The sequence below is a fragment of the Stegostoma tigrinum genome, chromosome 14, assembly GCF_030684315.1.
Source record: "Stegostoma tigrinum isolate sSteTig4 chromosome 14, sSteTig4.hap1, whole genome shotgun sequence".
In the NCBI taxonomy this organism is placed as follows: Eukaryota; Metazoa; Chordata; class Chondrichthyes; order Orectolobiformes; family Stegostomatidae; genus Stegostoma; species Stegostoma tigrinum.
In genome coordinates this window covers 25,868,015-25,891,406 of record NC_081367.1, presented here as the reverse complement: position 1 = coordinate 25,891,406, position 23,392 = coordinate 25,868,015, and the positions used below count along the sequence as shown (strand labels likewise).

Below are 23,392 nucleotides of genomic sequence, written 5' to 3'. Positions count from 1 at the left end.
ATATTTACACTGCTGGCATGACTCATGGTGTAGTGGGGTTTGATTTCCAGCACATTCCTCCCAACAGAGTTATACCAGCAAAATAATTATTTTTAACCAATTTATAGCTTGGAAATTTCTATTCATACTTCAATTTTAAGAAATGCAGCAAATTTCGTGAAGAAATTAAACTATCACCAAAGAAAAAACAGATTTATAGACAAACATTTCTTACAGCACTCCAACAATACAATGCCACCCTCTGTAGCGCAGCAGAATTTCAATTATCTAAGAACTAAATTCTCACATCAACTTACATTTCTTAACCTAAACATGCACCCCTGATATCAGAGTAACACTTCAATGGGCTTCCAAGTAATTTTGTTACTTTGAAACATGCAAAGTCTTGGGGCTTGTGTTTTCTGCCATAATGTAACTTGCATCCATGCTAAGCTTAACCCATGTATTTACCCACCTCACTGAAAGTCTGGGTGTTAAGTTTCGAATATTGATTGGGTACTCACCCCCAAAAGTGGTCAAAAAAATACCTAAAATGTATATTGCAAATTTTCATAAAATTCCCATTTCAATTCATACATTCTTAAAGAGCATGCCAATTATTTTAACTGGAACATTAAGTAAAAAGCACAACCCAATCGAGAAGACTACATTTAAGGACTGCATTCTGGTATTTTATGGCTAGGTTACAGAGAAACTCAAACACTTATTAACTAATCCTGTAAACAGAAAAAGATAGATATAGGCTATCTTTTCTTTAAAAGAGGTTAGAGCAAAGAACAAACTCACTGACTGGGAAAATGAAACAGTCGAAGTCTTAATTTGACATTGTCATTGCTTACTTTATTCAATGGTCAAATTGAAAATGCCACTATCTTATATTATGTTTACTCTAGTGAACAATTGACTTGCTTACTAGGCATTTCAGATGCCATTAATACTGAATCACATATGTGGGACTGAATTCAACTACTTATCAGAATGGCAAGTTGTCGCATGCTCCTTTACTCAAACTAGTTAGATTTTTATTACAATCCAGAAGTTTTCATGGTCCTTCAGCCTCTGGTGCCTGTCCACATCTATTGTGTGTACTGAATTATAGAATCACACAGAACAGGCGCTTTTCGACCATCAAGCTTGCACCACCAAAAATATACTACTCCAACATTAGTCCCATCTTCCTGAACTAAGCTCATAGTCTTGAAAGTTATGACTTCAACTGCTCATCCAAGTACTTTTGAAAGGTTTGAAATTTCTCATCCCAACTACCCTTCCAGGCTGTGCATTTCAGAGCTCTAGAACTCCAAGTGAAAAAGGTTTCTCTCATAACCCCTTTAAACCTGCTGCCTTTCACTTTAAAAATGTTAGTCAGACTTCACCTAAGAAGAACAGCTGCTTTCTCTTCATCCTGTGCATGTCCCTCAAACTTCTACATCTCTCAGGCTCCCCCCTCAACTTTCTCTGCACCAAAGAAAACAACCCAAGCTTTTCCAGCCTTATAACTGAATTGTTCCAACCCCAAGCAACATCCGGGTGAATTTCATTTACACTTCCAATGTATCTCTTCCTTCCTATAATGTAGTGACCAGAGTTGCACACAGTACTCCAGCTGTTACCTAATCACAGTTCTGTATAGCTCCAAAAGGACCTCCCCTGCTCCAGTAATATATGCCACAACTGATCAAGGCAGGTATCCTCTATACCCTCTTAACTACCCTATTTACTTGCCCTGCCACTTTCAGGGATTTGTGGATAAGCACCCCAAGATCAATCTGTTCATCTGAGCTTCCTAGAGTCTTGCCATTCATTGAGTACCCCTTATGTTGTTCCCTCTGCCAAAGTGCACCACCTCATTTTATCAGGATTAAAGTCCAGCAAACTCTGATTTGCCCTTCTGACCAATCCATTCATATCTTCCAAGAACCTAACACCTCTCTCCTCACTGCCAACCACTCATCCAATCTCTGCTAATTCACAAGCTTACTGATCATCTCCTCCATATTTTATCCACATCATTTATGAATAATCACAAACAATTAAGGACCCAGCACTGATCACTATTGTGCATCACTGTTCACCAGGTGTCTGTCATATGACCACCCCTTTAATTTCCTCTCATCTCATCTCGTCTCGTCTCCCACAACAGCCTGGGCTACAACTCATCCGCAGCTAGGAACTGTACACTTAAATCCGTTAAAACTTCCAATGTTTCCTCATATTGTGTATCGATTTGTTCAAGAACTCTTCAGTCCATCTCCCCAAATTCTGTACTTGCATCTTCCTTCTTCCAAATAAAGATAAATGTGAAGTATTCATTTAACACTCCATCACGTGTATGATGACATAAAAAGCTCTCAAGAAAGCTGCCGCCGCTAAACCTTTTATATGATTATCTTAATTGAAATAGTTGAAATCCCCTAATACAACTAACGTATGAAGTGACTGCATTCTGTCAGAAGTGTCTTATACAGGTTCAGCCATCACCGCTGTACTCAAGACAACAGATATATGGACCTGTTCTATTGTGACAAGTTGAACTAAAGTTAACATAAGACTTAAACGGTGACAAAACATCTAAGTACTTAAATGTTCAGAAGCATCACAAATTTCAAGATAAAGCTAACACAGCAACCATGCAACATTCACTGTACCAAGTGCACTCTACCAGTTTTGTTTAAAAGTTAATCAGGTGCTGTACATTTAAGATTTTCAACTTACACTGAGAACTTGGGTCTGCAAAGCAGCTGGATTATCATAGCAGAAGTAACTACCTAAAACAAAGAGAAAATGCTTGTTACGAACGCCCAATGTTATAGCTCTTATTTTTAACTTGGTCAGATGTGTAGTTTACAAAACCGAGTTTTAAATGTACATCCAACGGGAAAGACACTAAGCAAAGTATTACTGTGTACGCACGGGGCGGCACGGTGGCTCAGTGGTTAGCACTTCGATTCCAGCCTCAGGCGACTGTCTGTGTGGAGTTTGCACATTCTCCACGTGTCTGTGTGGGTTTTCTCCTGGTGCTCCAGTTTCCTCCCACAGTCCAAAGTGGTGCAGACTAGGTGGATTGGCCATGATAAATTGCCCGTAGTGTTTAGGGGTGTGTGGATTATAGGGGGATGGGTCTGGGTGGGATGCTTCAAGGGACGGTGTGGACTTGTTGGGCCAAAGGGCCTGTTTCCACACTGTAGGGAATCCAATCTAATCTATAAAAAAATCTAATCACTCAACAAATTCAGAGTAAAAGGATATGAGCCATAAAACATTTGGTAGTCTTATTTAGGCAAAGGACTGAAGATTTAATGTCTACTATTATACCAGTTAAGAGGAAAACTATTCACAAGGCTCCCCCCAATTAAGGCAAACTGTGGAATTCCACGATAATTAATTTGCATTTCTGTGAATAAGTACATACATCATATTGCCAGAGAGGGAAGTGCAGCTTAGTGAGATTCTTTGTTTTTGAGCTCAATTTTGTAAATTCAATTCCGACATGGCTAGCAGGCTATACTAATTCATATTTGAAAATGAGCTTACATTATCAGCTTTGATTATGATTCCTAGTGGTTGTAGGAGTCTCATTGTCAGTTCTGATATGTTCTTGATACGGGGTAGTGTGGCCAGTGTCTCAGGGCATACTGTGTCCTCTTGGCTCAGCGAGCAAGCCAACAACTTCATCCACAATCTGAGCTACAAATCTTTGCAAGAGTATTACATAAATGGAGAAAAACTGCACAAAGTTGCAAGACAAAGGGACTTGGGTGTACTCGTGCACGAAACACAAAGCCACAACGCTGGTGCGGCAGAAATTCAGGAAGGCTCATGGAATTTTGGCCCTTATTTCAAGGAGGATGCAGTACAAGAGTGTGGAAGTCTTACTGCAACCAGTGAAACCACAGGTAACAGGTGTGGAGCTGAACGAACACAGCAGGCCAGGCAGCACCAGAGGAGCGGGTAAGCTGACGTTCTGGGCTGGGACCCTTCTTCAGAAATGGGAGAGGGGGAAGGGAGCTCAGAAATAAATAGAGAGAGGAGGGTTGGGGCTGGGGTAGGTAGGTAGGATGGTGATGGTGATGCAACCCTCCTGTCAGCAAAACCACATCTGGACTACTAATAGCAGCTTTAATCATCTTGCTTAAGAAAAGATTATTTCATTGGAGGCAACTACAGAGGTTCACTAGGATGATATCTGGTAAAGAACTGTTGAGCAAGGAAAGGTTCAAACAGATAGCTATTCCACTTATTGGAAATTAGCAGCATGAAATGTGATCTCATTGAGATACACAGGGTTAAAGGGCTTGGAAGGATAAATTCTAAGAAGATGGGAGGGGGGGTCAATGCAAGACTGAGATGAGTAGGAAGTTTTTCCTGAGGGTCAAGTACCTTGAAACCTCTTAGCATAGAACTTGGGGCAGAGTTCTTCTGTATATTGTATTGAAGGCTGAGATAGATTCTTGATCAGTAAAGGAATTAAGAGTTCCAGGGAAAGGGCAGGAAATGGTCTTGAGCAATATCAGATCAGCCACAATGCTACCGAATGGTGGAGCAGGCTCAAGGCTCCTACTTCTTATCGTCCTCTGGTCTAAGGCATAGTTAACAAGATTATTTTGGGCCAAGAATGACTTTGCACCATTCTTGTAACATAGTGTACTTACACTGCTACTTTACAATTCTACTCAAAGATATCCAGTACAGGGCCAGTAAAAGAAAACTGGTTGAGATTTTCACTTCAGGAGATTAAAATATATTCTTAGGCTCTGCTACAACTGCCTCACAACTATTAACATAAATATTATTCCACAAATAAGGTTGTTAACACATTCCATCCCCCAATGTTGTATTTGCTCACATTAAACAATCACAGTTGCTCAACATCACAGTTTCCCAATTGAACCACACTGATTGTCTTTTTTTCACTATCACACTCAATCTTACAGTTTATCCCACATATCCCTGGAACTTTCATTTTCCCTCTGCACATTACTTTGGAAAATCAAAATGCATGCTCCTTTTCTCCCCACTCCAATAAGTCCATTATTAATTAAAATGATTGGATGTTACCAGCATTCTTGAATAACAGAAACTCTCTCACATAGGTGACTGAACCCAAAAGATAACTTCACTTTCTTGCAATAATCAAAGCCATAATGAGAGAAAGGCACATCAGATTCTCATATCCCTTCAATGAAGTTTTCCTGTCTACCATAATTATAACCAAAAATGCCAAAACTCTGCACATTAATCCCTAGAAGTCTTAAAAGGTAAATAATCTTCTAATGAGTTGTCAGCTCTTACAGTGGACTTGATGGGCCAAATGGCCTTACTTCTACTCCTATGTCTTATGCCCTTATAAATAGGTGTTGCATTCTAAAATGCATGCAACAATTCTTTGCCTGACCTACAAGCTCATTAGGAACTTTTCTGATGAAGGGTCTAGACCCGAAATGTCAGCTTTTGTACTCCTGAGATGCTGCTTGGCCTGCTGTGTTCATCCAGCTCCACACTTTGTTCTCATGCACAACACAAATGTCAGATTCGCAGGAAGTCACATTCGAGTCACAAGGCAGACACAAAGTGACTCATCCACATCTACAGCTATTCACAGGACTATCACTTACACACGTTATAAAATTCTCAACTAACTTTGGGGATCTGAGAGAATATGAAATACCTTGAGACTCATAGTGAAGAAAATACGAGTGAGGATGTTACTGAGATAAACAGCAAGAGCCCCAGCTGCAATTTGCAGCTTTCCCCAACATGACGGAACACCCAATGGTGGATGAAAACCAGAAGAACTGCGGATGCTCTTAATCAGGAACAAAAACAAAGTCCTGGAAAAACTCAGCACGTCTGGAGGCATCACAAATGCTGCCAGAACCGCTGAGCTTTTCCAGCAACTTTGTTTTTGTTTACACCCAATGCTGGCCCAGGTCAAACTGCTCCCGTGTCTCCGGAGTAGCTGCAGCAAGTCAGGCCCAGGCCCAGAGAAACACCGGTTCGATCAGAGACTCACCGAAACCCAAGAGACAGATGACGGCCAGCACCACAAAGCGGTGCAGCCAATGCCGGGGATCACAGAGGGCCGAGGCACAGCCCGGACTTGGCGCGTCATCGGACTGCCGGCTTCGCTCGCCCTCCACCTTCCCGGGCAACAGCTCGTCCGTCTCCGCCATCGGCAACAGTCGCTCACGTGATCACAGCCACCGGGTCACCCCACCCCTGCGCCTGGAAAGGTTAGAGACGGGGGTGGGATGGGGGACGGAGGCGTGATGGGCTGTGGGGGTAGTGACCCTTCCTCAGAAATAGATCTTGAAAAGATGATGAAAGCAAAATTTTTGAATATTTTTTAAGCTTGATCAATTTTACAAGCAAAGTGGTGAAAGGTTATTCGGGGAAGATGAAATGTGGATTTGAGTTGCAATCAGACCAGCCATGATCTTACTAAGTGGTGGAGCAAGGTCGAGGGACCAAGTGATCTACTCCTGCATTCCCTTAGCATATGCCACTCCCAGAACAACTTGACATTCAGTGGATATACCAGCATACACCAGCTGGTATCACTTATGCACCAAGTTTAGAAAGTCATTGTGTACACAAACAAGTCAGCCCAGAGCTACCTGACCTTTGCCTTGGACATGACTGATAGGGGACAAATCAATGCCTGTTCTGCAGACAGACATCTGGAGGTCCTACTGATTGGGTTGGTGAAGCAGCATGACGTTCTCTTCCTTCAGGATTAGCAGAGCAGGCCATGATACCAGATTATGACAGCCTGATCTGAGGATCCCACCCAGCTCAGTACAGTCTCAGCTCACTGAAGGAATGTCAGAGACCAATGACTACCGTGTTAGCTTAAGTACTGCATATTCTTTCTGATGCCTCTCATACACTATCTCCGTGACTGTACTCAGCTCCCATTCAAGATTTAACACTACCACTCTCACGATGATCTGCGATACAATATACTAAGATGGCAGCAATGGAATTGGCAATTCGACTCCTTAGCACAGGGCTCAGCCAGTCATGAGCTCATGTGGCAGGTCAGGTTGCATCCACATGGCTTCGTCATTGTCTTTGCAGCTTGGTAGCTTAGTCACTTTTTTTTCCTTTTTGTTGCTCGGGGGCCTCTTCCCAATTGCCTCCTGTGGGATGTGGAGCCCCGTTTATCTCCATCCCTGCTCCATCTCAGGTGGCAGCATCAGAAGACAAGCCAGGGCCCTATTGGTTGAATCAGAGCTAGGAATCTGTCAGTTGATGTCCAGCATCGGAGGAGGTGTGGAGCTGCAGGTGCTGGAAATCTGAAACAAAGTCAAATTGCTGGAAAAATGTACCAGGTCGAGCAACATCTGTGAAGAAAAAGCAGTTAACGTTTTAATATCAGCAACGCTTCTTCAGAACTGATGGAAAAGGTGAGGAAAACATAGAACATAGAATATTACAGCACAGTACACGCCCTTTGCCCCTCTGTTGCGCCGACCTGTGAAACCAATCTGAAGCCCATCTAACCTACACTATTCTTTTATCATCCATACGTTTGTCCAATGATTATTTAAATGCCCTTAAAGTTGGCAAGTCTACTACTGTTGCAGGCAGGGGTTTTCACGCCCTTACTACTCTCTGAGTAAAGAACCTACCTCTGACATCGGTCCTATATCTATCACCCCTCAATGTAATGCTATGCCCCCTGGTGCTAGCCATCACCATCCAACGAAAATGGCTCTGACTGTCCACCCTTTCTAATCCTCTGATCATCTTGCATGTCTCTATTAAGTCACCTCTTAGCCTTCTTCTCTCGAACGAAAACAGCCTCAAGTCACTCAGCCTTCCCTCCATACCAGGCAGCATCCTGGTAAATCTCCTCTGCACTGTTTCCAATGTTTCCAAGTCCTTCCGATAATGTGGCAAACAGAACTATATGCAATACTCCAAGTGCGGCTGCACCAGAGTTTTGTACAGCTGCAGCATGACCTCATGGCTCCGAAAATCAATTTCTCAACCAATAAAACCCAACACACCGTATACCTTCTTAACAACCCTACCAACCTGGGTGGCAACTTTCAGGGATCTATGCATGTGGACACTGAGATCTCTGCTCAACCACACTACCAAGAATCTTATCATATTCCTGTTACTCCTTCCAAAGTGAATCACCTCACACCTTTCCGCATTAAACTCCATTTGCCACCTCTCAACCCGGCTCTGCAGTTTATCTATGTCCCTCTGTAACCTGCAACATCCTTGTGCGCTATCCACAACTCCATCGACTTTAGTGTCATCTGCAAATTTTCTAACCCATCCTTCTATGCCCTCATCCAGGTCATTTATAAAAATGACAAACAGCAGTGGCCCCAAAACAGATCCTTGCGGTATACCACTAGTAACTGAACTCCAGGATGAACATTTCCCATCCACCACCCTCTGTCTTCTTACAGCTAGCCAATTTCTGATCCAAACTGCTAAATCACCCTCAATCCCATGCCTCCGTATTTTCTGCAATAGCCTACCGTGGGGATCCTTATCAAACGCTTTACTGAAATCCATATACACCACATCGACCGCTTTACCCTCATCCACCTGTTTGGTCACCTTCTCAAAGAACTCAATAAGGTTTGTGAGGCATGACCTACCCTTCACAAAACCGTGTTGACTATTCCTAATCAAATTATTCCTTTCTAGATGATTATAAATCCTATCTCTTATTATCCTTTCCAACAATTTACCCACAACCTAAGCAAGGCTCACTGGTCTGTAATTATCAGGGTTGTCTCCATTCCCCTTCTTGAACAAGCGGACAACATTTGCTGTCCTCCAGTCTTCTGGCACTATTCCTGTGGACAATGATGACATAAAGATCAAAGCCAAAGGCTCTGCGAACTCCGTCCTAGCTTCCCAGAGAATCCTAGGATAAATCCCAGCCAGCCAGATGATCTATTTTCAGTGAGGAAAACGTGGTATTTATGCCGAATATAGAAGGCGGGGGGGAAAGGAATTATTGTATAGATGGAAACAGCCCAGCGAGAGAGAAAGGAAGTTCGGCAAACAAAGAATGATTGATAGAAAAACAGAAGTTGTTGGAAAAGACCAGCAGGTTTGGCAGCATTTGTGAAGAGAAATCTTTCGGGTCTGGTCACCTCTCCTGAGAACTGCCCTGAACTTCCCCAGTTCTGAGGAAGGGTCACTGGACCCGAAACATTAACTCTGATTTCCTTTTCACAGATGCTGCCAGACCGGCTGAGCTTTCTCACCAACTTTTGTTTTTGTTTATGATTTACAGCATTCACACTTCTTTCAGCTTTTATTAAAGAATGATTGATAGTCAAAAACTGATAAATAGATTGGCTGTGCTGAAAGCAGCCCACGTCATGACGGGACCTGGGGTGTGGCATGGGTAAAGGACGTATAAGGAGGTTCTGGATGTGAGTTTGCTCCCTGAGCTGGAAGGTTAGTTTTCAGACGTTTCGTCACCATTCTAGGTAACATCATCAGTGAGCCTCCGACGAAGCGCTGGTGTTATGTCCCGCTTTCTATTTATTTGGTTAGGTTTCCTTGGGTTGGTGATGTCATTTCCTGTTCTTTTTCTCAGGGGATGGTAGATTGGCTCCAAATCAATGTGTTTGTTGATGGAATTCCGGTTGGAATGCCATGCTTCTAGGAATTCTCATGCATGTCTCTGTTTGGCTTGTCCTAGGATGGATGTGTTGTCCCAATCAAAGTGGTGTCCTTCCTCATCTGTATGTAAGGATACGAGTGATAGTGGATCATGTCATTTTGTGGCTAGTTGATGTTCGTGTATCCTGGTGGCTAGCTTTCTGCCAGTTTGTCCAATGTAGTGTTTGTCACAGTTCTTGCAAGGTATTTTGTAGATGACGTTCATTTTATTTGTTGTCTGTATAGGGTCTTTTAAGTTCATTAGCTGCTGTTTTAGTGTGTTGGTGGGTTTGTGGGCTACCCTGATGCCAAGAGGTCCGAGTAGTCTGGCAGTCATTTCGGAAATGTCTTTGATGTAGGGGAGAGTGGTTATGGTTTCTGAGCCCATTTTGTCTGTTTGTTTGGGTTTGTTGCTGAGAAATCGGCGGACTGTGTTCATAGGGTACCCATTCTTTTTGAATACGCTGTATAGGTGATTTTCCTCTGCTCTGCGTAGTTCCTTTGTGCTGCAGTGTGTGGTGGCTCGTTGGAATAATGTTCTAATGCAGCTTCGTTTGTGGGTGTTGGGATGGTTGCTCCTGTAGTTCAGTATTTGGTCCGTATGTGTTGTTTTCCTGTAGATGCTGGTTTGAAGTTCCCCATTGGCTGTTCGCTCCACAAACGAAGCTGCATTAGAACATTATTCCAACGAGCCACCACACACTGCAGCACAAAGGAACTATGCAGAGCAGAGGAAAATCACCTATACAGCGTATTCAAAAAGAATGGGTACCCTATGAACACAGTCCGCCGATTTCTCAGCAACAAACCCAAACAAACAGACAAAACGGGCTCAGAAACCATAACCACTCTCCCCTACATCAAAGACATTTCCGAAATGACTGCCAGACTACTCGGACCTCTTGGCATCAGGGTAGCCCAAAAACCCACCAACACACTAAAACAGCAGCTAATGAACTTAAAAGACCCTATACAGACAACAAATAAAACGAACGTCATCTACAAAATACCTTGCAATAACTGTGACAAACACTACATTGGACAAACTGACAGAAAGCTAGCCACCAGGATACATGAACATCAACTAGCCACAAAACAACATGACCCACTATCACTCGTATCCTTACATACAGATGAGGAAGGACACCACTTTGATTGGGACAACACATCCATCCTAGGACAAGCCAAACAGAGACATGCACGAGAATTCCTAGAAGCATGGCATTCCAACCGGAACTCCATCAACAAACACATTGACTTGGAGCCAATCTACCATCCCCTGAGAAAAAGAACAGGAAGTGACATCACCAACCCAAGGAAACCTAACCAGATAAATAGAAAGCGGGACATAACACCAGCACTTCGTTGGAGGCTCACTGATGATGAAACGTCTGAAAACTAACCTTCCAGCTCAGCGAGCAAACTCACATCCAGAACCTCAACCTGAGCTACAAGTCTTCTCAAAACTCGCTAGTATAAGGAGGTGATCGATATTGAAAATCAAACTATTGAAATCAATGTTTAGTCTTGAAGACTGCAAGGTCACCAAGCAGAAGAAAAGATGTTCTTCAGATTTGCACTGAACCTCACTGGAACACTGCAGCAGGACCCAAGGTAGAAATGTTGGACCTTCATCAAGGCAGTTAACAAGCAATAATCCTTCCTAATTGGCAGGTTGCCACTGTCCGACAATAACCTTGTCATGCAAAATTGTTAGATCTCATATTTTCCAATGAGAGTCCGGTTTGTGGGGTGTTGTCAGGAGATCATTATTGCAGCTTCATTTTTCAGTGCAGCTTAATTTCTCCAGAACAATGATGTTCACCAAAAGCTTCAGAATGTCTTAACTTCTTCAGTCTAAACTTAGAGTGTACATGCCCTGCCTTTGATTACTATTGGTCAGTGCCACTGAGTTACCCCTTTGTAATTGGCTCTCTGGTATAGAATCTTACACCGTTTCAGTTTGCCTCAGAAATTTCAATGTATTTCCAATTCGCTGACCAACATAGAGATGTTTCCCAGACACTCCTATCTCCCTTTTTGAGGCTTTTCACAATGGATGCTGTATTCGAGTAATGTCTACCAGCTGAAGTTAACTGCCAATTAATTGGATACTTGTTTATCACTTCAGGACCTTTTAAATACCTCGTTACAGGAAACATAAAAGAATATCGATTTTTTTTTTTCATCAGTTCCAACAAAATTATGTAGTTACTCCTAATGTTAGAATTCCTTAGCTAACAAGTTGTATCTTAATGTGTTCATTCAACTAAGATTCCAATATCTGCGAATTTCTGTACTGATGATTCATTCCTCCTTATAATGATTTGGGGGGCAGCTCTTAGAGTCTGAAACTGGTTTGAAACATTTCTTCTCGTGTTTTTAGTGACTTTTTTTGTGTATCGGTGGATCCCAACTTCTTTGGTATCCATGTGATTGTGTGAAGGATCATAACTAAAATCTACTCTTAATATTGTCAACTAATTCATGTGAAATGTTCTTATATCTGTCTTTTGTGTAAGCAACTGCAGCTGCACATTCTATCCCAGTCCAGTAACCTTGCATCTACAGAGCTACTACTGTCCTGCCCGATAAGACTACATTAAGCAAGATTTTCTCAGGATCTCTGACCACTGTCAGCTATGGTTTACCGTATTAGCCATGGGTGGCCATTGGCCAATTTGTGCTCAGTCATGGGCATCTCGAATAATCACCCCCACCTTAGAATCTCCCTAAAGTAAATCACAAAGCATGCAATGGAAAGTTGGATCTGCAGGGCAGAAAAGGTCTGCCAGAAATGCCGAAGTGTCTCACTTGCAGAGAAGCAGCTGAGGCCGCATGCTGGCAGCACAAACAATATAAAATGAGAATTACTACAATGAATACACTACACCCCACATCAGTGATGTCCCCAGTGAACACAGCCAACTAATTGCCCAGGTGGGCGACAGGAGTTGTTTTAGTTTGTCCATTTGTTTTCAGATATGTGCTGCTAAATTGAAGGTTGGTTCCGGAGTTGTCTTGGATAGAAGTACAGCATTTGGCCCGGATTAGGTCACAAGCACCATCCTTTTTACAACCCACTGATTCCCAACTGCTCTTGGGAGTCAGTCATGCCTACCCAATATACCCCTGTTGCTGCTGTCGACTGCCATGCCAATCTTGCCAGATTTTCTAAGGAGATGTTCTGGCAAATTACCCATTCTGCCATTTTGAATGTATGCAAAGGGATGGGTCTTAAGGGGATGCCCTCTTTTGAGTGGATGGGTATGTGAGAGCACCCCTAAAACTAGTATAGGTATAGGTATAGGCATATATAAAAAGGTGTTAACACATAATTCTTTCTCTTTTCCCTACATTCTGGTGCAGGGGATTGGCAAGTTACCAGTAAGGTAACACTCAAAATACACACAGTTAGTAATACAGTAAACTTATACCTTTTGGATCAAATATTATAGTTCTTATCAAGCTTCAAGTTCAGTCACTGCTTGTGCGTTAGCATTATACATGGCCTCAAAACTCACCGGTTTTGTTCATCTGTATCTATTTTGAGGATACTTCTTCAATATATTTCCTTCTTTGCGAACTTTGGGAATGATTGTATCATTGAGTGGTAAATACATCCATATGCAAGAACCGCCATTGAGCTGCAATGTCCATGGCATCCAACAAATTAGTGTGTTCATCAAGCTTAAACTTCAGTTTGTGCTTTCCTTCTCTTTTTCTAAGGTATCTGTATGTCATCATTTTGTCCCTTTCACCCCAGTTCATTATCATTCAGCATCATTTTAAAGTAAGTTTCTCTATGGATTATGCATCAGTGTTGTATAACTTAAACTATGTTTTCATGTTCTAAGCCACACTAATCCTTTTGTCAAGTCTGTGTACATATCTGAGACCCGTTCTTCAGTGCATTCAGACCCTTTACAATGCATTCTCTCATGTTTGTTACTTAAGCAGTAAGAATCACTTTTGCACGCTTACATCAGTATTCCAAGACCATGTCACACATTCTTATTTGCCAAAGTAAACCACAAAATATTGCCAGCCAGTGATCCAGGTTAAGGGAATCATGCTGAACAGTCAGTATTGAATATAATTGTCTAAAACACTGTGGAAGAAACTGGAGGAGCACAAGGATACAAATTGTGAGCCAGTGAAGCTAAGCAGAGTGAAATGCCAACTCTAAACACTAGCAGAAGATTCAAAAAAGAGCATGAACAAGGAATGTTGAACAAGAAAATGTGGAAAACATCAAGGAAGCAGATAAGGGTTGACGGTGATTGCCTTTCATCACAGCCACCATTTCTATGCTTGAGCCAGGGACTTTGTCAATAAGAGATAGGTGTAGAAGTCAGACACAAAGTGGTAGTGACTCAGAGAATGCTATCAGTACAAAGCCAAAGAGCTGGCCCAATTTTCCTACTCGAGCCAGAAGTCATTTCTCGTAGGTTATGCAGAATGGACCTGGCAGCATCATTTTTAAAAGATTGTTGTGCATTCGGTCAATCAGTTTCAGTGCTGAATTGCCCTGCTCAGTTTGTAACTTTTGTACCTGCTATGGCAGATAGGGATTTTGGGCCTCATTGTGCAGACAGGCACCTTGAAGTCCTGGTGAACATGGTGAAACTATTGCCCCAGGACCGGCAGAATGGGCCATGACACCAGATCCTGCCAGCAAGATCCTGGTCTGATCTCGCTGCCTAGATGACTGTAGAATCAGCTGTCTAGAGAAATGCCCAGCTGTATAGCTTGACCTGAAGAAGTAAGATCCACCATCTTCTCATTGCCACTGACCACTCACTATATGACTACACCCACCTCAGGCCATGGCCTGTGCCACTCTATTGCCTGCAAAATCATCCCCCATTCACTCTCATCCATCCCAGTACCTTCCACCACACTGCCTCTCCGCTGCCTGCTCACTCACTCAGGACAACTCCCCACCTAACAGCGGTGCCACTCACTTTCATCTCCAAGATGACACTAAATCATCTGCACAACTGAATGGAAAAAAAACTTAAGATTGTTCTTCCAAGAAAAATACAACCTCAAAGTGACCAGGAGGAAGGGAGTCAATCACTCACTGAAGCACAGGAAGGAGGAAGTCCACACTTCAACAAATATGCTAAAATGTTATCTGAGCTGTTACAAAGACAGTCTGCACATATACAGGGTACAGTCACAAAAATTTAGAGCCTTGCAATTGTTGATGATTCTGAGACATCGAGGTCAAACTCAATTGTAACTAAAACTGCTTGCAACTCAGTTAACAATATGACAAAATAATAACATATCGGTTTTCCTGTCAAAATGTACATTTGGCATATAATTACAGATATATACTAAACAATTCTGCATCAAATCAGGAATTTTACTAAATTTTGTGCTTGAGAATTGTAGTTTTTTCCAGAAACTCAAGTCACCAATACAGAAAAGAGCTGAGCATGAAATTTCCAAATAAACATATGCTGCTGAATTTGGAACCAAAATTAGCTAAATAGAAATGTATTAATGCAGGTACTTATATAGTGAGAATCAATACTTATTTGCTCCAGGTGGGGAAAACGGCATTGCCTAACAGCTACAACAAAAACTGAAAGAACTGTTGATGCTGTAAATCAGGAACAAAAACAAAGTTGCTGGAAAAGCTCAGCAGGTCTGGCAGCATCTGTGGAGGAGAAAACAGAGTTAACACTTAGGGTCTGGTGACCCTTCCTCAGGGTCTTTATTCCGAGCAGAACATAGATATTCCATGAAGCGGTTGCCAACTCTACGCTTCGTTTTCCCCAGTGTAGAGGTGACCACATTGCGAGCAGCGAATGCAGTTGATTAGATTCTGGGAAGTGCAGGTGAAGTGTTGCTTCACCTGGAAGGTATGTTTGGGCCCTTGGATAGTAGGGAGGGAGGAGGTAAATGGGCAAGGGATGCACCTTCACCGGTTACAGGGGAAGGTGCTGTGGGGAGGGGTTGGGGGTGAAGGAAGTATGGACCAGAGTGTCCCAGAGAGAATGGTTCCTGTGGAAGGTAGACAAGGGAGGGGAGGGGAATGTGTGTCTGGTGGTTGCATCTCACTGGAAGTGGCAGAAATGACGTCTCGTGATCTGGATGTGGATGCTGGTGGGATGGTAGGTGAGGATAAGAGGAACCTTGTCACTGTTGTGGGAGGGATTAGAAGGAATGAGGGCAGAAGTGCAGGAGATAGGTCGGACTTGGTTGAGGGCCCTGAGGACAACGGGGCTGGGGAATCCTTGTTTGAGAAAGAAGATGGACGTTTCGGAGGCTCCTTTGTTGCAGGTGGTGTTGTTTGTCGCGAACCAAGCACAGGTGCTTTACAAAGCCAGTCTCCGAGCCTCTACTTGGTGTCACTGATGTAGAAGAGGCCACATCGGAAACAGTGGGTACAATATACAACATTAGCTGATGTGCAGGTGAACCCCTGTCTAATGTGGAAGGTTTTTTGGGGCTTTGGATGGAGGTGTAGGGGCAGGAGTAGCACTTCCTGCAGTTGCAGGAAAAGATGCCAGGTGTGGTGGGGCTAGTGGGGAGTGTGGAGAGGATGAAGAAGTCACAGAGAGCAGTCCATACTAGCGAGTTTTGAGAAGATTTATAGCTCAGGTTGAGGTTCTGGGTGTGAGTTTGCTCGCTGGGCTGGAAGGTTCGTTTTCAGACGTTTCGTCACCATTCTAGGTAACATCATCAGTGAGCCTCCGACGAAGCGCTGATGTTATGTCACCCAAGGAAACCTAACCAGATAAATAGAAAGCGGGACATAACACCAGCGCTTCGTCGGAGGCTCACTGATGATGTTACCTAGAATGGTGACGAAACGTCTGAAAACAAACCTTCCAGCTCAGCGAGCAAACTCACACCCAGAGCAGTCCATACGGAAGGCAGATAGGGGTGGGGAGGGAAATATAGCTTTGGTTGTGGGGTCAGATTGCAGGTGGTGGAAGTGGCGGAGCATGATATGTTGAATCCGGAGTATAATGAGGTGATACATGAAGACAAGGGAGATTCTGTCCTTGTTTTGGTTGGGGGGAGATGATGTGAGGGCAAAGATGCCGGAAACGCAAGAGATGTGGTCGAGAGCATTTTTCATCCACCGAAGGGGGGGACGTTGCTGTCCTTGAAATACGAGGACGTCTGGGATGTTTGGGGTGGAATGCCTCATCTTGGGAACAGATGTGGAGGAATTGGGAGTAGGGGGTAACATTTTTGCAGGAAGATGTGTCAGAGGAGGCGTAGTCTAGGTAGTTGTGGGAGTCGGTGGGCTTAAAGTAGATATCGGTTTCGAGGTCACCAGAGATGGAGACAGAGGGGTCCAGGATTGAGAGAGAGGTATCGGTGATGCTCCAGGTGAACTTGAGGTTGGGGTGAAAGGTGTTAGTAAATTTGATGAACTGTTCAAACTCCTTGGGAGCATGGAGCAGCACCAATACAGTCATTGATGCAGCGGAGGAAAAGGTAGGGGATAGTGCCCGTGTAGCAGGGGAAAAGGGACTGTTTCATGTGTCCTACAAAGATGCAGGCATAGCTTGGGCCCATGCGGGTTCCCATGGTTGTCCCTTTAGTCTGTAGGAAGTGGGAGGAGTTGAAGGAAAAGTTGTTAAGGGTCAAGATGAGTTTATTTAAGCAGAGGGTGTCAGTGGAAGGAGGCTGGTTGGGCCTGCAGGAGGGGAAGAAGCGGAGGGCTTTTAGGCCATCTGCATGGGGAATGCAAGTGTACAGGGATTGGATGACCATAGTGAAGATGAGCTGTTGGGGGCCAGGGAATTGGAAGTCTTGGAATTGGAAATCTTGGAAGAGGTGGAGAACATGGGTGGTGTCCCAGACATAGGTGGGGAGTTCCTGGACCAGGGGAAGAAAATAGAGCCGAGGTAAGCAGAGATAAGTTCAGTCGAGCAGGAGCAGGCAGAGACAATGGGTCCGCTGGGGCAGTTTGGTTTGTGGATTTTGGGAAGGAGATAGAAACAGGTGGTGCAGGGTTGGGGAAGGATGATGTTGGAAGCTGTGGGTGGGAGGTCACCTGAGGTGATGAGGTTATGGATGGCCTGAGAGATGATGATTTGGTGGTTGGGGTGGGGTCATAATTGAGGAGGTGGTAGGAGGAGGTGTCAGAGAGTTGGCGCCTGGCCTTGGCGATTTAAAGGCCAGTACTCCATACCACTACTGCACCTCCCTTATCCACGCGTTTTATAGCGAGGTTAGGGTTGGAGCGGAGGACTGCACATCCTATGGGGAAGAGGCAGAAAAACTGTTTGATGTCCAAGCATGAGCAGTATTCATTGGTGTTCGGGTGGAGGGGGATAAAGGTGAGTCCTTTACTGAGGACTGACTGTTCATCCTCAGTGAGGGGGTGGTCTGGGGGGGATGGTGGAGAGGGTTTGAGGCTGCGGTTGGCTATAGAGCTGGTGGCTGAGATGGTGGGTGGAGCAATGTCAGCAGAAGCGATGTTGTCCTTGGTGTTGGCAGCAGTGGATGCTCGGGGTTGGGACTTGCTGGAGAATTTGTAGGATGGCCAAAAGGACTGTTTGAAGTTACCACTCCTATTATATAGGACAACACAAAACTTTGTATTGTATTATTTACATAGTTGCTGCCAGTCTATAGGTTCCTTTTATCAATAGGCAAACCATGCAAAACACTTAGATAGAGCTATGTTGTGCATGAAAAAATCATTTGTGTTGCACTCTCATATTGTGCACAAAAGTGCAACACTTGGCCATTCCTAATGCTGACCACAAGTAATTAAGTGCATTCTCCCATTTTTATTGGCTCTTGCAAGCTGCTGCACTTTCACACATATTCCACTCATCACATAGAAAGTAGAACAAGAAGTATCAGCTATTGAGACAATCTGAACTTTGCGAAATTAACCTCAATGTGACAAGGCATAGGCGGCTGCATAGGAAACAGAAGTGGGGATCCTCATTTGTCTTCACTGGTGACGAATCTAGTGTGCAAAGCGAATTCTACTGTCAACCAGCTCTGCATGTATTCATTGTAATTTCCAAGTTTCACAAATAAATGCCTCAACAAAGCTTAAATGGAGAAAGGTTCCAGAGATGAGAAACTTCCATTACATGGATAGAATGAGAAGTTGATACTGATTTCAATGGAGAAGAGAAGGTGGAGAGGAGATTTGATAGAAGTATTGAAAATTATGACAAGTCTGGACATAATCTGTTAGGAAACATTGTTCCTCATGATGGAAAGTTTGAGAATTAGAGGCCACAGATTGAAGGTAAAAAACAAAAGGAACAATGGAGACGTGGGTAATTGGAACATATAGGTACAGAAATTAATTAGACAACATCGATATATGGAAAGGCATATGGTGCTCAGCAGGCAGGAAGCATGATGGAGAGATGACACATGGCTAAGGTGTTTAAGGTTTTAAAGCTAACCACATTGCAAGCTTAATTCAGAACTGCCCTGATGCAGCTAAGGCATTAACCATTTAGCTACAAAAACCATAATATATATAATTTAGAAACTTAGTTTAATATTACAAAAAGATCATTGTTATGAATCGGGACCTGTTTTCATTTGCACTGGTCATCAATACTGTCATTGCCTTGTATTGTTTATAATCAAAGGACAAGTTGCATGCCTAAGTAAAAAGAATAACTATAAGGTCTGTAAGTATGTAAAGAATTTTTTTTTGTTTAACAGTCCCTTGAGGTAAGTCACTAAATGCATATTGGTGGAAGAAAGAGTTTAATAAAAGTATTGTCAATGCTAGAGATCTGAAATAAAGAAAGAAAGTTTTTGAGAAGCTCAGCACATATGGCAACATCTTTGGAGCAAGAAACCAAGTTATCAGTTAACTATCTCCACGCTGACCATCACTTGATGCACTGCAAATAGTAATATACTGGTGACTGGGGAATCTGATGATCAGATGCACCAACTAGGTGATGACCTTTATGTACAACCCATAGGTGTGGTGTTGGTCTCGCAGCCAGACCAGTGTGATCAAACCTGGAGCCAATGGGGTGAAACAAGACAAAGGGCTAATGCACCAAGCTAAGAATTACCTGGGTAGGTTAGGACTATCACATGACAAATAAGCCTGAATTACAAGGGTAGATCAAAGCCATTGTGTGATAAGAGATAGAGTCACAATGGTGCAGGGGCCAGAGGTGAGGAAGACTCATAAGAATGGAAGCTGAGAGCCACCAGACGGTTTAAAACCATTACACAATCCATGGACCAGAGTCACTGAGGGTGTTAACCAAGGACTGTTGTGTGACAGCAACAAGAATCACAATACAGTAGGGTTGGAGTAAAATACTTGTGTAAAAGTAAGGGGACGATAAAAGGAAGATAAAAAGATGGTTATATTTAATACTTGAGACTGAAAAAACAAGTCTCAAAATAATACCAGAATGTATAGAATTTGTGGCAAAAAAAAATTGGAGTCAGGAAAAGGTTAGTGGAAGCACCACAGTCATATAGAATGCTGTTGAAAAGACAGAAGAAGGCAATCTAGTGTTTCTGTGTAAATCTATGTTGACATTGAGCCTCTTTGTTCAGAAATTCAGAAGGAGTATTTAGTATATCTGTTTTAATTGAAACCTAGTAAACAGATCAATCCACAACGCAGCAGACGCTGAAGCAGTTCCAGAATGTTGTTATATTAAAAATGAAGTTCTGATCAGGAAGTGGAGACATTCTCACAGACCGACAAACGAGGAATCAAGGAGTGAATGGTTGTTCATCAGACAATGGCGCCACCCAGATTTTGTAAGAAGATATTGCAGCTAATACGTGCAGTTCCTATCACAGGACATTTAGGAATATGGAAAACTGAAGTACAATAAACAGGCATTTTATTTGGCCAAATCTTTTCGGTTCTGTAAAACATGCCAGTGGGAAAACCTTAGCATGTTATCAAGCTAGTACATTTAATACCCACACCAGTTTTTGAAGAAACATTTAGAAAAATGTTTATTGTCTCTGAGACACCATCACCAAAACTGAAAGCAGGACACCTGTGTATCTTTACAAGTTATTGATAACAACATGAATTTCAGAAATAGTCTGAGGAAAATTACAGGTGAAGTAGTGGTGGAAGAATTAACTGGATTTTTGTTTACTTGTAATGGACTAAAGGATATATCACAGCACTTTCTTGGTGGTATAAAGTTAAATACAACAGATATTCAAAGAACAAAAACAAAGTTGCTGGAAAAGCTCAGGAGGTCTGGCAGTATCTGTGAAGGAGAAAACAGAGTTAACTTTTCGGGTCCAGTGACCCAAGAGACTTGTGAGTTTAGGTGCACAGATCTTTAACTTGTCACAAACAGGTGCATAAAATAATCAAAGAAAACTAGTGGAATTCTGCCCTTTATACCTAAAGGACTGGTGTACAAGACCTCACTTGAAATAATGTGACTAGATCTGGGCACCACACCTTTTGAAGGATACATTGGCCCTGAAGTACTCTACAATGGGAAAGCAGACTCTGAGGTTATTACTATGTCATAAACACTTTAACACAAGAACATAAGAGCAAGGAGCAGGAGAGGCCATCTGGCCCCTCCCGGCTGATCTTTTTGAGACTCAGCTCCACTTACCCACCCACTCACCATAACCCTTAATTTCTTTACTGTTCAAAAATTTATCTTGCCTTACCTTAAAAACATTCAGAAAGGCAGCTTCAACCTCTTCACTGGGCAGGGAATTCCACAGGTTCACAACCCTTTGGGTGAAGAAGTTCATCCTGAACTCAGTCCTACATCTGCTTCCCTTTATTTTGAGGCTATGCCCTCTAGTCCGAGTTTCACCTGCTAGTAGAAACAATCTCCCTGCCTCCACCTTATCTATCCCCTTCATAATCTTATATGTTTCCATAAGATCTCCCCTCATTCTTCTGAATTCCAGTGAGTATAATCCCAGTCTACTCAGTCTCTCATAATCCAACCTTCTCAACTCTGGAATCAACTGAGTGAATCTCCTCTGCACCCCCTCCAGTGCTAGTATATCTCTTTTCAACTAAGGAGACCAAAACTGCACACAGTACTCCAGGTACAGCCTCACCAGGACCCTCTGTTTTTTAAACTCCTCTAGCAATGGCAGACAAAATTCAATTTGCCTTTTTAATTACCTTCTGCACCTGCAATCCTACTTTTAGCGATTCATGCGCAAGGACACCCAAGCCCTTCTGCACAGCAGTGTGCTGCAATTTTTTTTATCATTTAAAACATAGTCTATTTTGCTGTTATTCCTAACAAAATGGATGACATCACCCCTATCAAGCTTAAAGCTTATACCCGTCACAATCACAAAGAAACATTTATACATTCTGACTGCAATCCTTTTGTTTTTGTAGAAATGTAAAAACTAAAATGTGAGATCATTCCATTTGATCTTGTTAATTCAACCTTATAATAATTGTCCATATCATTGGGAAACGTCATGCTATTGCAGACTCATTATCAAGAATGTATTAGTAAAGCATGTAATAGCTTGAAAATTTGAGAGGTAAAAGGTCAAGAAATGGTATAAATTCTGCATAAAGAATGAGTGAGGCCAAGTTAATTTTTTTTATTATTGTGTATATATATTAGTTTACCTTTGTGAGGCATTTAGACCATCTCTTCAAGGTGCACGCATATTGTCCACATAAACTTGAAAACATGGAAGTTTGGTCATTTCTGTGTTTGGGGAATGTTCCAAACTCTTTAAAACAAAAAATTATTTGGCAACTCAACTGGCAAATTTGGAGTTTCATGGTGTTCACTTATTGGTTACATGAGTGTGTTTATTTTCAAAATCTTTTAACAACTTTGGATTTTTAAGTTGTGGATTGGCATTGACCTCAGAAGGTACAGTTGAGTTCAGACCTCTACAAAGCCTGTGCTTAAAGTCAGATCTCTCTTTTTCACCTTCTGAGTGAAAATACAACAGTCATAGACTGTGTAATTAAGGAAATTATATCAAGCAAAGATCTTAGTTCAACTGACTGGCTACCAAATTAAGGACATTCAGTCGCTCCATAGCCAACAACATGATATCATCACCAAAAACCAAAATAGCTGAGAAAAAATTGCCTGGTCCATTTTGAGGTTTGGAGTTTTGATCCGCAGAAATTTTTCTTTTTGGCCTTTGATATTCTGCAGCTGTCCATCGTATTTGTAACTGAATGTGCATGTGTTTCGGTTCAAAGGGATTTAGTATAAGTTTGCATGGTAGCAGATAATAATCTTTTGTCACTTGTTGAACTATGTTTGTTTATTGACAAGAACTGGTGTGAGTTTATTTTGACATAAACAGCATACAAACTCAGGCAAATTAACCATCTTGATGGTCCAAATAGTGTTTTTTACATTTATGACAGCTCATGGAAAAGTAGGGCTTGATTAACAGCACATTCCTCCCACCGGGATGGTGACAAATGTGACTGAAAGCTCACATTTTGTGGCAATGTGCTCAGTGTTTGTAGCCTGAATGAGAGAAGCTGCTAATCTTCATTAAGGGTACATGAACACATTGGGCTCGCTACATAACCACACTGAGCCGCCAGAGTCAGCAATTAAATTGTAACCTCAATTTAAAAGGAAAAATTTTTGAATTGGTAGAATAATTGTCGAGAGCCAATTGGTATTTATTCATGAATTACTGCTATTACCTAGAACAAGCTTGTTGACTTCTAAATGATAACGAGAAAAGCAATGGTTCAAATAGAAATTTAAATTTGATTTGTGTTTAACAAATATGATTGCAAAATGTTTAA

General features: G+C 42.4%; 1 protein-coding gene across 2 annotated transcripts in view; it reads right to left on the bottom strand.

The window, feature by feature from the left end:
- mfsd1 (major facilitator superfamily domain containing 1) overlaps positions 1–6,227 on the bottom strand; it is a 47,346-nt gene extending 41,119 nt beyond the window's left edge. Inside the window, exons 1-2 of one of the 2 annotated variants that reach the window (XM_048541791.2) lie at positions 6,014–6,227; positions 2,716–2,768 (exon numbers count right to left, since the gene is read on the bottom strand). In XM_048541791.2, coding sequence (XP_048397748.1) covers positions 2,716–2,768; positions 6,014–6,173 — 213 coding nt within the window. In that variant the 5' untranslated portion in view covers positions 6,174–6,227. The remainder of the gene's footprint in view (positions 1–2,715; positions 2,769–6,013) is intronic. The other variant, XM_048541792.2, reaches the window with a different exon arrangement.
- Positions 6,228–23,392: the final 17,165 nt, after the last annotated feature.